Source organism: Sebastes fasciatus, chromosome 3, assembly GCF_043250625.1.
Source record: "Sebastes fasciatus isolate fSebFas1 chromosome 3, fSebFas1.pri, whole genome shotgun sequence".
NCBI lineage: Eukaryota > Metazoa > Chordata > Actinopteri > Perciformes > Sebastidae > Sebastes > Sebastes fasciatus.
The window spans coordinates 17,870,090-17,883,656 of record NC_133797.1 but is presented as its reverse complement, the minus strand read 5'-3'; the positions used below and the strand labels follow the sequence as shown (position 1 = coordinate 17,883,656).

The 13,567-nt window shown below is 38.1% G+C and overlaps 1 protein-coding gene across 2 annotated transcripts; it reads right to left on the bottom strand.

The window, feature by feature from the left end:
- Positions 1–1,031: 1,031 nt before the first annotated feature.
- On the bottom strand, positions 1,032–12,269 carry pkd2 (polycystic kidney disease 2). Of its 2 annotated transcripts, none has more exons than XM_074629319.1 (15): positions 11,343–12,269; positions 10,380–10,493; positions 9,056–9,189; positions 7,755–8,005; positions 7,437–7,661; positions 6,698–6,926; positions 6,432–6,602; positions 5,835–6,016; positions 5,622–5,742; positions 5,426–5,524; positions 4,383–4,504; positions 4,147–4,264; positions 3,865–4,025; positions 3,116–3,263; positions 1,032–1,968 (listed from the first exon to the last, which is right to left on the bottom strand). In XM_074629319.1, exons 1-15 carry the CDS (start codon positions 11,785–11,787, stop codon positions 1,759–1,761), a joined length of 2,730 nt encoding a protein of 909 aa, XP_074485420.1. In that variant the 5' UTR covers positions 11,788–12,269; the 3' UTR covers positions 1,032–1,758. The 2 variants fall into 2 exon arrangements, with proteins under 2 accessions (XP_074485420.1, XP_074485419.1); XM_074629318.1 differs by having other exon boundaries at positions 3,865–4,028; positions 11,343–12,264.
- Positions 12,270–13,567: the final 1,298 nt, after the last annotated feature.

Sequence of the window (13,567 nt, the reverse complement as noted above, 5' to 3'; positions counted from 1 at the left end):
GGAGCTAATATGACAAAGTACCTTATTTTTCACACTGTTGGAAAGGTTTTTCAGACAGTGACATGGATATACTGTATGTGTGATGTGTTTCTTATTTATGAATATTTACATTTGCTGTATTATTTTAAAATCAGACTATGCCTTTTTTCAGTACTTTTGTAACTCCGTAGTCTTGATTATTCAGCTTTTGCACAATTTCCAAATGACACTTGATTTTTTTTACTGATAACTGATTATTTGTAATTGTAGATTTTGTAGAATTATATCACATAGAAAGTATGTGTTAACCTTTTCTATTGTTCCAAAGAAAAATTCTATATATACGTTTATATTATGGTACAGCTTTTTGAGACATGTATAAACATTTTCATGTAACATTGGTCTTTGTGTTGTTTTCAGTGCATTTTTTTTTTATGTTGACCTACAGTTATTCTATTGAAAAGTAGTTCAGTTTTGGGTAATGATCATATTGAAAATAATACTTGGCAACGCTTTATTTTACAGGTCTGTAATTTCCTAATAATTTCCAAGGAAGTTTTCCAATAAGAACTATGTAATGTAATTTGGTAGTATTACAGAGTTTATTGGTACACTTCAAATCAGTTGATTTAAATTAGCTGCGAGTGTAACCTGAAGTATTTTAGCCAGTGCACTGAACATGCACAAATGTGATATTTATCTACAGGTTAACATACAAGTAACACAGATAAAGAATAACGTTTAAAAAAATACATGAATAACAAATAGATATATTTACTTTGATTTAAATGGAGCTGTTGTTTCAAGGAAACAGACAATTATGAACTCAATGCAGCTAAATATAGTAAGTGAAATAACTATTTCTTCCATATACAGATTTGTCTCTACGATAATTTAATGTTATTATCTTTTATGAAGACCTCATCCTTAATATATATAAAGTATGTGGTATAAATAATGTTAATATGTTTAAAAATGAAGATAATGTTTTAGATAATTTTTTTTAACTGAGTCATATTTATAGTTGTTTTAAAATGAAACATTATAAAACAAACATTTTAATAAAACTTTATTTGGCATAACAGATTAAAACAAGAAATATCGATTGTAAAAAAAAAAAAAAAGTAAGGCACAGAGAAAAATAATAATAAATGCATGGGTTTCCCATGAACACTAGATGCACTCCAAATCGAAGTTTGTTTTAAGTTACAATATGTATCATAATACGATAAGCTATTTAATTTGAAGCTTAATTGATGTACAGAGGATGAGTAAATATGACAGAGTGTGCCACACTTGTACCTACTGTGTATTAAAAATGATGAAAACATAATCAGCATAATTAACAAATGTATTTTTTGGTATTTGTGTAAATGCTAAGATGTGCGGATACAGTAATCAAAAGCAGGTGAGCATATTCCTCATGTAATACTAAAATCATGAGTACAACTGAGTATGCTTGCAGGCTGGTGTATTATATCCAATACTGTGATCTAACACTCTGCTGTATATCCTTCTTCAACACATTTTTATGTTTCCCTTCATCGTCCTGTTAAAGTAATACTTGATAATAGCTTTAGTGAATACTTTTCGATGTCTCGCAGGAGAAGCTCACTCACTTTCAGTGCATTTAAGTATTTGAGGTGAATTGCGTTTGATTTTTGTCACCTCCTTTGTAAAACGTCAAGAAATGGCATCTTGGTTACTTGTTCCGCTGCAGGGAAATTTCCAGGGGAGAGTTTCTTGCCAGAGTGGAATATTCTTCACCGGGCCAAGTCCTCACACATGGTTGCTCCCGTTTGTGTTTGCGTCAAGGCCGTCGGTGGACAGGGAAGAGGATGGGCGTGGCCGGGGCCCGACGGGAGTGGCTGGCTGTGGGTGGCTGACCTGGGAGACCATGTCGTCGGACTCCCAGCGCTCCAGTTCCTCCCTCACCAGCCTCTCCATCTGCTCCCTGTGGACGTCTGTGTCCCGTCCCACACGCTCATCCTGACAGACGACAACAGATCGAGTTGTTCAGTTTATTTAACATGCACACAAGAAACCAGGTTACGCAGGATATCGTTCACTGTTGTAACCTGGTTTCTGTGAATCTGCAGTTCATGCAGCAGTACAGTAATCCCATTTCTCCCCAACCTCCAACTGTATAATGGAAGCATGGCTTATTTATATTAATTGTATAAGTGATGTAAGATTTAAGAAGAAATCAGCTTTCCCCCAGGGGAAATCTAGCTGAGGAAATCAGATTTTTCTCGATTACAGAAACTGTTTCTTGTTATACATTTGTGTTTTGAAGTGAGGTTGTATGAGGTTCTTATCCATAGTCAGTATATTACCTACAGTAAATGACGGTCGGCACTCCGCCAGTTTGGAGCAATATCATTTTAAGTGTACGCTATATTTAGAATATTTCCAGTTTACCTTGACGTGAAACAGTCTATGTTTCCGACGGGGAACTGGAGCCGTTCTCTATGCTCTCGCCAAAGCCACCAGACTCCATTGAAAAAAAAACAGTAATTTTGTGTTATTGTGTGACTTTGGTTAGCTCGGATTCATCAAAGTCACACAATAGCACAAACAAACTAACCGATCGAGACAGCGGTAGACCAGCAACCCCTGTGTTCTGTGAGGTAAAATGAAAGGTTTTTTCAATAGAGTCTGGTGGCTTTGGTAAGAGCATAGATGGATACAACAGCTTCAGTTACCCATCGGAAAGAGCTGTCTGACGGCAAGGTAAAGCGATGAAAATATTCTAAATATAGTGTACACCGTCATCTACTGTAGGAAATACACTGACTATGGATAAGTACCTCATACAACCCCACCTCAAAACACCCTCTCTTTAAACCTGCAATAACTGATTTTTTTGCCACTTGGGGGCAGCGTGAACAAGCTGTAAACACACCCCTGACCACATTTTAATTTGATATTGCAAACTTGTTATTAGTTGCATATTAATAACTACATCCAGCAGATACAATGCAAAATAATTAACGTATTTAAAGTCATATTTCTGGCCACCTGATGAATGCAAATCTAAAATTAGCTCTGTTTTTGGTCTCTACCAACTCTTCAGAAAAACCTCTGTCTCTTAAACGCTCCACTATGAGCTGACTGTGTCTCCACTGCATCTTACCTCCATGACTCCATCCAGCAGTCTGCCCAGCACATCTCTCCTTTTGAGTTTAGCTCTCTCCATGGTCTCCAGCTTCACGATTACGGCGTCTATTTTGGACACGATGCTGCCGATAGAGTGCTCCATCCTGTCCACGCGTCTCACCAGCCTGAGAGACAGAGAGCTGTTAGTTCCCTTTATTATATTACATGTTAAATGTGTCATACTACTACAGTCTTCAGCATTCAGATAAGTAGGAAAAACTGAAAAATTAAGAACGGAGCAGCTTTGTTTTTTGTCTAAAGGGGGACCTCAAAGTAGAGCCAATATTATTGCCGATAAGCAAAAAGAAATTATGGAAACATTTGAGGTAATTTAGAAAATAAATCTCCATGACATAGTTTGACCACCATGAAAGCAACGACAAGTTTATATTTGTAAACTCTATACTAACATTTAGCAGTATTTCGGTAGAAAGCCTTCTCAAAAATGTGTTTATGTTGAAAAAAAAGAATATCAAATGATATATTGTTATCAAACTTTTTAAACTCAAATATCAATACTAGTATCAGCCTTAAAAATCTAGTCTAGGTAGGGCTATGCCTCGAAGGTAAGCACATTTTTAAACTGATGATTATGTCCTGAGGCTGCCTTACATTTTTATTATTACATTTTTCAACTGCAACTTTGCAACTTTCATTCATGATTAACCTGCATGTAATTACGGTATTATAGTAATATTATTAAAAATAATAATAAAAGCTCCATACACTTGAAACTCTTCATAGGAGACGCCCCCTGAGCTGCTGCCGCGACGACGAGAGCTGTGGCCGCTATCCTCGTCATCGTCTTCCTCCGATTCGTCCTGGGTGTGAGGAAAGCTCCGCCCGCTGCTGGGTCTTGCCAGCGAATTGCGTTCCAGATCCAAGTCCTCCTGGCGAGCGAGCAGAGACACACTGAACATCTGCAGGTGCTGTTGTGACTGAGTGTAAACTACCACATACATGCAGGGTGTGTTGTGTGTTTCTCCATGTGTCGGCATCATCACTCACTCTCTCTTTCTCCAGGTCGTCTCTCATCTGCTGGTGTTCGTGCTCCGTCAGCTCCTGGTCGCCATCGTGATCGTACTTGGCAAAGATGGCCTGAATCTCTGCGTCTGTGTGGCCCTTTCTGAGCAAAGAAGAAAAAGGAAACACACTCAGGACAGGTAGCGTATGAATTTTATATTTACAAACCCAAATATTGAAATAATATCATAATAGCTTTTAGCATTGAGGTTTTTCTTCACCCTTTAAGATCCTGGCGGAGTTCATCAATGTTTAGTTTTCCCCCGGCCTGACGCAAACTGTCGGAGATGTCGTCTACTGCCGTCTTCTTCAGTCTCAACTTCATCAAAGCTTTGTTACAACCCTGAGAGACAAGAATATTTTAATACTAAAACAATACAGTTACAGTTTAACGTAATACACAAACTGCACTTCAGCAAAAGTAAACTAGCAAACACATTCCCAGGAACAGATGCTACTTACTGGAAAAATCTAAAAATAGACTAAAAATAAGTTAAAAACAAAAACAAACAATGAACACATGGTGTTTTTGCTTGTAATAAGTAAAATAAATCTGCCAATGGAACAAGTGAAATTTTTCTTGGTAAAATTTCTTGAAATAAGATGTAATATTTAGGCCTTTCAAGATTAAAAAAGATCTTGAAATTAGCTGGTTAAACTCATTTTGAGACATATTTCACTAGCATTAGGAAGAGCTGTGTGTCATAATAAGCCTGTTATGCTCAAAAGTAGTATTTTGTCACTTAACAAGATATTTAAGATGCATTGTATAAAAACAAGTCACTGAAATGTTACTTGTTAGGTGATTGTGTCTTATAGTAAGTGTTTTTGACTACTAAATAGACAAATATTCTTGGTACGGTTTTGCATTTTTGCAGACGTCACTCTGTATCACATGTTTTGAAGCTGACAACCTTTGGTACTATTCTGGTGTGCGACCTGAAACATTCAGGGATTCCTGCAGCTATTCAACTTGGGACTTCAGAAGAAATCTGTTTTATGAAATATGGCAAGCTTCAGGGAAAACAAATAACCAAACCCTGACATTTTCTAATATTCTTTTTTCTTTTCTAATAACTTTTTTAATAACATTTTCTTTCTCCAATATCTGTATCTGTAAGTATATACTGTACAACCAGTCCAAAAATGTGCAATATTTGGAGTAGCTACTGGAGCGGTTCTGTCATTATTGCCACAGCTGCTACTGTTGATTTAATGGATTTAATCTGCCTCACCAAAAAGAATGACACATGTAGTTCAATACCTTCTTAATGAGATCAGTCATTTCCATCTCAGACCTCTGCTGGGACATATCGGCCTTCACCTCCGAGTATGTGTCGTTGATGATGGCCAGGAACATGTTCTACATAGAAAGGATGAGAAAAGGTGTGTTAGTGAGGAAGGGTGAATGTAAACAACATGATCAAAATTTAGTACAACAGGTGATACACCCTACTCACCATGAGAATAAAGAAAATGAAGAAGACAAAGGTTGCAAAGTAGATCGGTCCGAGCACCGGATTGGCTTCCTCTATTTCTGAGAACTCAAAGTCTCCCAGAATGATACGGAACTGAGTGAATCTACACAAACACAAACAACATTTTTAAGCAACAGGAAACGTCAGTGGTCAGAGGTGTTTGTACATATGTGGACTATACTTTGAATTACATACATGCTGGCTTGGAAAGTGCTGAAATCATTGACTTGGGTTCCAAACACCAGGTAGGCCAGCTGAGCGTACGCCAGGAAAATTATGAAGAACATGATGGCAAAACCCACAAGGTCCTTGGCGCAGCGAGACATGGTGCCGGACAGCTGACTCATGGTCTTATTGAAGTTGATGAACTTAAAAAGCTGCAAGGATGTAAGAAAATATTAATCGGTAGTACAGCTAGTTTCCACTATGGTAGTTTAGGCACCCGATTCCACTGTATCGGGCCATCAAATAGGCGTTATCAGCCGCTATAAGCACCATAAATGTGCGTCATTAGGAGCCTACTACGTTGTATTATAAGTGAAACAAAAAAGCAACAGGTTCTAACAGGTTGTACAACTGAATGAAATGTTTTTGAACACAAGCACTCAAACAAAAAGACTTCTATTTTAGGTTTAGGCAACAAAACCACAACTTCTTTAGGTTTAGGCAGTAAAACTACAACTTCTTTAGCTTTAGGCTTTATTGCGACTGATAACGCCTATTTCATAGCCTGATAACAGTCTAATCAGCTGGTTTATAACTGGTTATGAACCAAAGGGAAAAGATTCATACCTTGACCCAGGAAAAAAAGACGATGACTGCAGCCACGTTGTTGAACTGCACCTGCAGGTTGGCCAACGGCTCAAAGCTGGGGTGAGCAGTGTGGTTCTCCAACAGGCCTTTCAGACGGTTGCCAACCATGGCTGTTCTGGTTATGTTCATAATAATGGCAACAACACTCAACTGAAAAAAAGAGCAGACAGAGTAAACAACAATCTGTCTTGTTAAAGTTATTATTAAATGACTTTAATAATCCAGAATACGACTTTCATACACACCACGACAATGAGAACATCCAGACAGTTCCACAGGCTCTTGAAGTAGTGTAGGCGGTGGATGCGGATCTCCAGCACTTCCTCCACCACGTAGTAGAGGATGAATAGACAGAAGGCCACCTCACACAGACCCACAAAGTAGTCCCAGCTGGACAAGTATCGTATCAGACGCACTGTTTGGAACTGCCAGGAGGTCACCACCCCGCCGGTAGCAGGGAACTCCACCAACAACCTGACAGATGCATCAAATCAGATTAACTTCTGGTAGTCACACAACAGTGCTTTTATATTTTAGAAAAATAAAGCACAGGTATGTAAATCAAGATTCTCACAAAAAAAACAGCAAGGGTGAAGTGTTCATTTTTTTGTTGCATTTCATTCCTAGCGGGTGCCATTGTTATGTCATTATGGTACTTTATTACACAGCTTTGTTGAATACTCGATTCTGATTGGTCAATCATGTTGCTCTATGGTCTGTTATTTCTTTATAACAGACCGTTGCCGTAGGCGCAGTTCTGATGTCGGACTCTGGTGGACCGTTTTTGTGTCAAATTATTGACTTTTTAAGTAAGTAGCCGTGTAATAAGCTTTGCGTCGCATTTCCCATCAACCGGCTCGCTGTACATTATCCCTTACGTATATGTTCTTTTATTCCATACCATGTCAATTAATCTAGAAAAAATCATTAGTCACGGCCCTGGACTACATTGTAAATTGATATGTTGTTATTGATGAGTCTTACCTGGCGATGCAGAAAAGGTTGATGTTCCCATTGTAGACAGAGAAGTCGAGGAACACTGCTCTGGTGCCTCTGTCCAGCCACAGCTGGTCTTTGAGAAACTGCAGTTGGGCTGCTGACTCCTCTTTGGTACGAGACAGGTCTTGGTAGTATCCTCCACCTCCATATTTAGATATCTGGCCCCAATAACCGCTCCCATTCATGTCACTCTCCGCTGTATACACCCACCTAAGAAACAACAGAAAGAGAAGATTTATAATACATATGATACAGCTCTGGCCTCCTTTTAAAACTGATAATATAATATCATCATGGACGTACGCGGTTCCATTCTTGGGGCCGAAGGAGGTCGTGTCCTCATTGGTCGGGGTGTACATGTTGTAGCAGTCCTGAACCTCGCCTCTCAGGTCTTCGTGGACGTAGCAGGACTCGTTGCGGACTTTGGCCTGCCGGAGCCGTGGCACCCCGAGAAGGAGGTTCTCGTAATAGATGAGACTCTGATTCTCTGGCAGGCTCTTGTTGTTGTACCACACCTCCCAGTACATGCCATTGAGGAAAGGTCCCTCTGTAAACTGTAACAGTGTAGAACAATCAGGATTACGACACAGAAGAGGCCAGATAGATTCATTCAGACATGAGACGTACCCTGAAAGTTAATTATTGTGATGATTTGATTTGATGGCATTATTATGCATTATGCCCTGATGAAGTTTCTTGCCGCAAGTTACATGAGAAGATTGATGCGACTCTCACGTCTGCACAGTAAATATGAAGCTACAACCGGGACACACTTAGCTTAGAATAAACTGAAATCAGGGGTACACAGCTAGGCTGGTTCTGTCCAGTGCTGTAGTACTCAAAATCAGTCTCAAAACCAACTTTTGTAGGTCTCGGCCTTGTCTCAGAATCTACCACATTTTTACTCGATCACAGACAAAGAGGACTGTGGATTTTATTTCAAGACCACAACTGCGGGGACTAACTCACTAAATCACCTGTTTATAGTCTGATATATTTGTTAACATCATTACTGTGATCGCTCATAGAAAACAAAGGAAAATTCCCACACATGAAATTTAACAATACAATACCTTTTGATTATGTTATCAAGACATTTCTCATGGTACACTTATACATACACACATACAATATATTGTATGGCAATAAAAGAGGTGAGTGAACAGGAATCTTCATTTGTTTTCTGTGGGTGTTCTCTCAATACACTCTGATCTTGGTCATGACTTGGTCTCGGTTTAGGTGGTCTTGACTATAACACTGGTTCTATAGGTAACAAAATCCACCTCCCAGCACCTCTAAAGCTCACTATTTGGAACCTTTGGGCAGATGTTTCCAGTCTTTATGTTACGTTAAGCTAACTGGCTTCTGGTTGTAGCCTTATATTTAACATAGTGATATGAGAGTGCCATTGATATTCTCATCTAACTCACAGCAAGAAAGCGATTATGTGTTTTTTTCCAAAACATCTAACTACTCCTTTAAATACAACCTATGTGTGCAGAGGCTTCTTTTCTCAAGATGTAACACAATGATTAAAAAACAAATTTTATATAGAATGAAAAGACATTTTACTTTACAAAACAGAGATGAATTTTGCATTTTACCTTCCAGAAATCCTCCATGGTTGAGAGGCTTCTGAAAGACGAAGGGTCCCCGGCAGACAGCGGTGTGTCCAAAAAAAGCTGAGACATGACTTTGGTATAGTAATACATATTGGCACTCACCATCCCATAGGTCACTGCAGAGCAAATCACAACATAACATGACCATTACTGAAAGTGATGACTAATGACAAACAGGAGAATTAACACAGAGTTGTTGTTTTTTGTGTAAATAAATGTGCTCTTTACATTAATGCAGTAAAGACTTGACACACACAACAAATAAACTCAAAATTAGGTTAAACTTCATTTTGTTTCACCTACGCATTACTATTCTCTGTAGCATTCAGTATTCACCAGGGAGCAGCTCTGGAAACTGTTTTTAATAGTCAAGTTCTGCCTGGCAGAATTTGCCTCAATCCAGTCTGCCAGGAAATCATTTCCTGATCCACCCTAAACCACAGTTTGGCATTTTTCATCGCAGCAAAAAGAGAGCAGAGAAACTTAACCACACATTTTCTCATCACACATTTTAAATTTGGGATTTACATAAGTTTTTTTTACCATCCCAAAACGTAGGCATCAAATTTGTGCTGATGTTGGAATCTGAGCCCCCTGACGAGAGTCGGAGATTCGATTTTGAGCTGCCAAAACCATAAAGCATACACTGTGAGCTTGGAAAATAACCTTTCAGCTACAAGAAAGCTATTTTGTGCAACTCACTTTGATCAACTGTCACTTCAGTTCACTCCAGGACTTACTTTTAGGGCACAAGTATTTACTTTAGAGATGAGACACAAGAATTATGCACATATTTTAGACATGTTCCTTAAGCTATGTGACCATCTAAAGCTATGTTTTCATCACAGGTGCTAATGCACAATGTGTGTATAGCCTACTGTATGTTATTAATTGTTATAGTATACATTTTTCAGTTCCTAGAAATCAATATACTTTACTATCTCGAACTAACAAATATACTGCAAATATATAAGTATATTGGTCTAATTACTAGTAAAAATATCTCATAACAGTTACTATAAGACACAATCGCCTAACAAGTAATATTTCATTGTTTTTAGACAATGCCTTTTTTCCAGTTAAACACTGCACACAACACAAACAAATAAGTATGAAGGGACCTTGTAGCACATGATAAAACTATACTAGAACTTTTCTACTATGTTAGTTACTCACTTGATTCACATCAGTTCAGTTTTAAAATGCCTCGGCAGAAACCTTATTTCTCCGACTACTCTTCTGAAGGACATGCCGACCAACCTTGTGCATAAATGTCATTTAGCAGGATGATTGAGTGTGTACTTACAGATACAGATAGTGATGAGGAATGTGATGTATGTGATCATCTCCCTCAGTACGTTCCTGAGGTACCTCTCTCGACTGCTGTCACTGTCCTCCATCAGCTCTGTGCCCCACAGAACTGCAAAGAAAAAAAACAACAGGACATCAGCATATGTACAGTATATATGGAGATATGATTACATAAATATTACAGTAAAACTACAGTTTTATAAATAAATAGTAGACCAGAGACATCAGGAAATGTGTTATGATTTTAGAAGAGATTGTAAGAAAATAGATTTTGTAAAAAATTATTAAATCAAAGTATTAAATCAAAGAGCTTATCCCGTTTTTTCCCCACTTAATTGTACTTAAATTGTCTCTTTATTATTATTATTATATGTATTATTATTATTAATAATAATACATATAATAATAATAATACATATAATATTATTAATAATAATAATAAGAATAATAATATTATATTACTGGAATTTGTTGGACCTACTTTTTCTGGTCCAGTTAATGTCTTCGTTTCATATTAGCTCTCCATTTGGTTTGAGGTTATAATGATAATAAATAATAAATGTATGTATATAGCACTTTTCAAAACAGATGTTACAAAGTGCTTCACAAGACAATAAAAGCAGATAAATAAAATAAAAAAATATGGTAACTGTTAAAAACAGAACATCACAGAACATATCAATAATAATAAAGTGGTAAAAGGTTAGGTTGATTATTTTATTTATCTATAATTATAATATTTATAATTATATAATTATACATAATTGTTTATAATTATATAATTAGGCTATAGATAAACTATCTGTAGGCTATATTTGATTATTTTATTTATCTATAATTAGAATATTTATAATTAGAATATTAATAATTATATCATTATAATATGTATAATGATATAATTAGGCTATAGATAAACTATAGTTTGAAGTTTACTTGAAGCACAAAGTGAGTGACTAACTTCTGATCTTCTGGAGTATGTGCTTCATACAGCTGCGGTGGTCGTGCCTGTCCTGCTGCCGGGCATCCACCGTTGGTGTCGGGTACAGTCCTCCTCCACCCCGGGTGATGTGGCTGCTGCTGCTGCCCGCCGCCCCGGTGTAGCTGCCCAGGCCGCTGCTGCAGCTGCTGCTGGAGGCCGTGGACACCGACCTCCTCCCTGGACTCGCTGGAGGCCAGTCGGCTTCCATGATCTCGTCCTCCGGCTCAAACCCCGGGTTATCCCGACTCCACGCCTGTCTGGACGGAGGGGACGGGGTGCCTATGACTCCTCCGAGACCTCCGAGGTCTTGATGCTGCTGGATCTTCTCCATCTCTATCCCTTCGCCTGGGTCGAGTCTGTGCGGCGCCCTGCAGCCAGCCTGGCTCTGCGGCGGCTGCTGCGGTCTCACTCGGGATGAACTCATGGTCCAGTTGGGATCGTTGTTATCCGTTAAAAACCGTTACTTATCCGTTAAAACCGTTAGTTAAAAAAAAACACTGTTTAAAACGGTTGAAGCATTTCGGGCAAAGAAGATACTCAACCGTTAAACAACCGTTAAAAACCGTTATTTCAAAAAACTCTGTTTATAACGGCTGAAGCATTTCAGGCAAAGAGATACTCAACCGTTAAACAACCGTTAAACAACCGTTAAAACGCATAACAACAAAGCAGAACAGATTGTGACAGTTAGTCAAATAACTAAACTAGATAACATTAAAGTAAAAAGTCAAAGCGATGCCTTTAAAGCTATTAAAGTTGTTACCTAATAAGCTATTAAAGTTGTTACCTAATAAGCTATTTACATGAGAGTGGTGGACGCGTTAAAACGCCGTGTTTAAGTGTTTAAGTGGAAGAAGAAAGATAGTTTTCTTGCTCCAGGACAGCAGCCATCTTGTTCCTGAACTGTTCCCCTAAAGAAGCCTCACTCTCATCAGTCCTGTGGACTCACATCTCAGGTTACAGTAGAAGTGATGGCGTCTCAGTCTAAAGGATGGAAAACACCTCTGTATGGAAAACATCTCTCTTTTCTGACACATGCTTTGGCTTCATTTGTATGATGTTTTCTTAAATTTGAATTTTCATCTTAAAGATTTGTTTTTGTTGAAGAATTCAGAATTCAGTCCCCCAAAGTAATAATTAAAGTAAACTTTTTTAAAAAAAGAAGCTTTTTTTAAACACTTTATGATGCCCTATAAGTCCCTTGCATTTACTTTAATAATGTTTAATACAGTATTTAGATGAATATAGACGTTATAGCGTTACATAATCTCAGTGTGTGTGTTTGGGTCAGCGGTTGCCATGACAACAAGGCACTTAGTTTAAGAGAAGCTATAAAGGCAGTTTAGCTCTTTGCAGTACAAGTTTTGCACATTGTGAAGCTGAAAAACTGAGTGAAAAATGTTGAAACAGTATGTTTTGAGCACAAAACCACAACTGCACGGGGGTTAGCTTAGTGTCCAGTTTTTAAATTACTTCACACTTTGTCCTCCTAATGCAGCTTTGATACTTTGCATTTCCTGTTTCAATTTGTTGCCATTCATGTTTGCATCCTCTTGACTCATTTGTTTTCTTTTTTGACTCATCTCTAGTAGAGTCTTCCTTATTTTCAGGATCCATGCAATGGACCTCTTCAACCTTTTCCAGTCAGAAAAGTATGTTAGCAGTTGGTGGGTGCCACTTGGTGTATCCTCAACAATCACTGCATTGGTTATGAGATCCTTTTTGACCTCCAGGTCATCAGCAGCAATGACAGAATCCAAGCTGACAACTGGCCGCTCCTCCTCTGCTTTCCACAGTAAGTCAAGGCCATCAATCCATCTACTGTTTGTCAACAAATGATCCATCTTAAATCCCCTTGAGGCTTTGTCTGCAGGATTCTGTGTGGTTTGTTTGTAGAGCACGCATCCGAACAAGTTCTCCCGTCCGCCCCTCGGTGGCTTATAGATTTCGGTATTTGTTTGTTAAAAGTCAATACAATAAGGCATCCAAACATTATTTAAATGATTGTCAAAGACAGCCTTGTTGAGAGAAAACTCCACTTAATTTAATCATTAGATTATATATTGCTGCATATTTGACTCTTCATTTACATCAGAGCACCAAAATACATAAACTGACAGCTGCTTCTGCTTTATTTATTTTTTTAATTTAAGAGTTTTTATTTCATTGGATGTTGTGATAATTTTACTTTGTTACCAAAATGA

What these genes read in the sequence shown, in the direction of transcription:
- pkd2 (XM_074629318.1), bottom strand. Translation starts at nt 11,787, where the DNA reads ATGAGTTCATCCCGAGTGAGACCGCAGCAGCCGCCGCAGAGCCAGGCT. An exon ending in TCTTTTTTTCCTGGGTCAAG is followed by an intron (nt 6,017 to 6,431) that starts GTATGAATCTTT and finishes ACATCCTTGCAG; the next exon opens with CTTTTTAAGTTCATCAACTT. An exon ending in TGACTGATCTCATTAAGAAG is followed by an intron (nt 4,505 to 5,425) that starts GTATTGAACTAC and finishes CTTGTCTCTCAG; the next exon opens with GGTTGTAACAAAGCTTTGAT.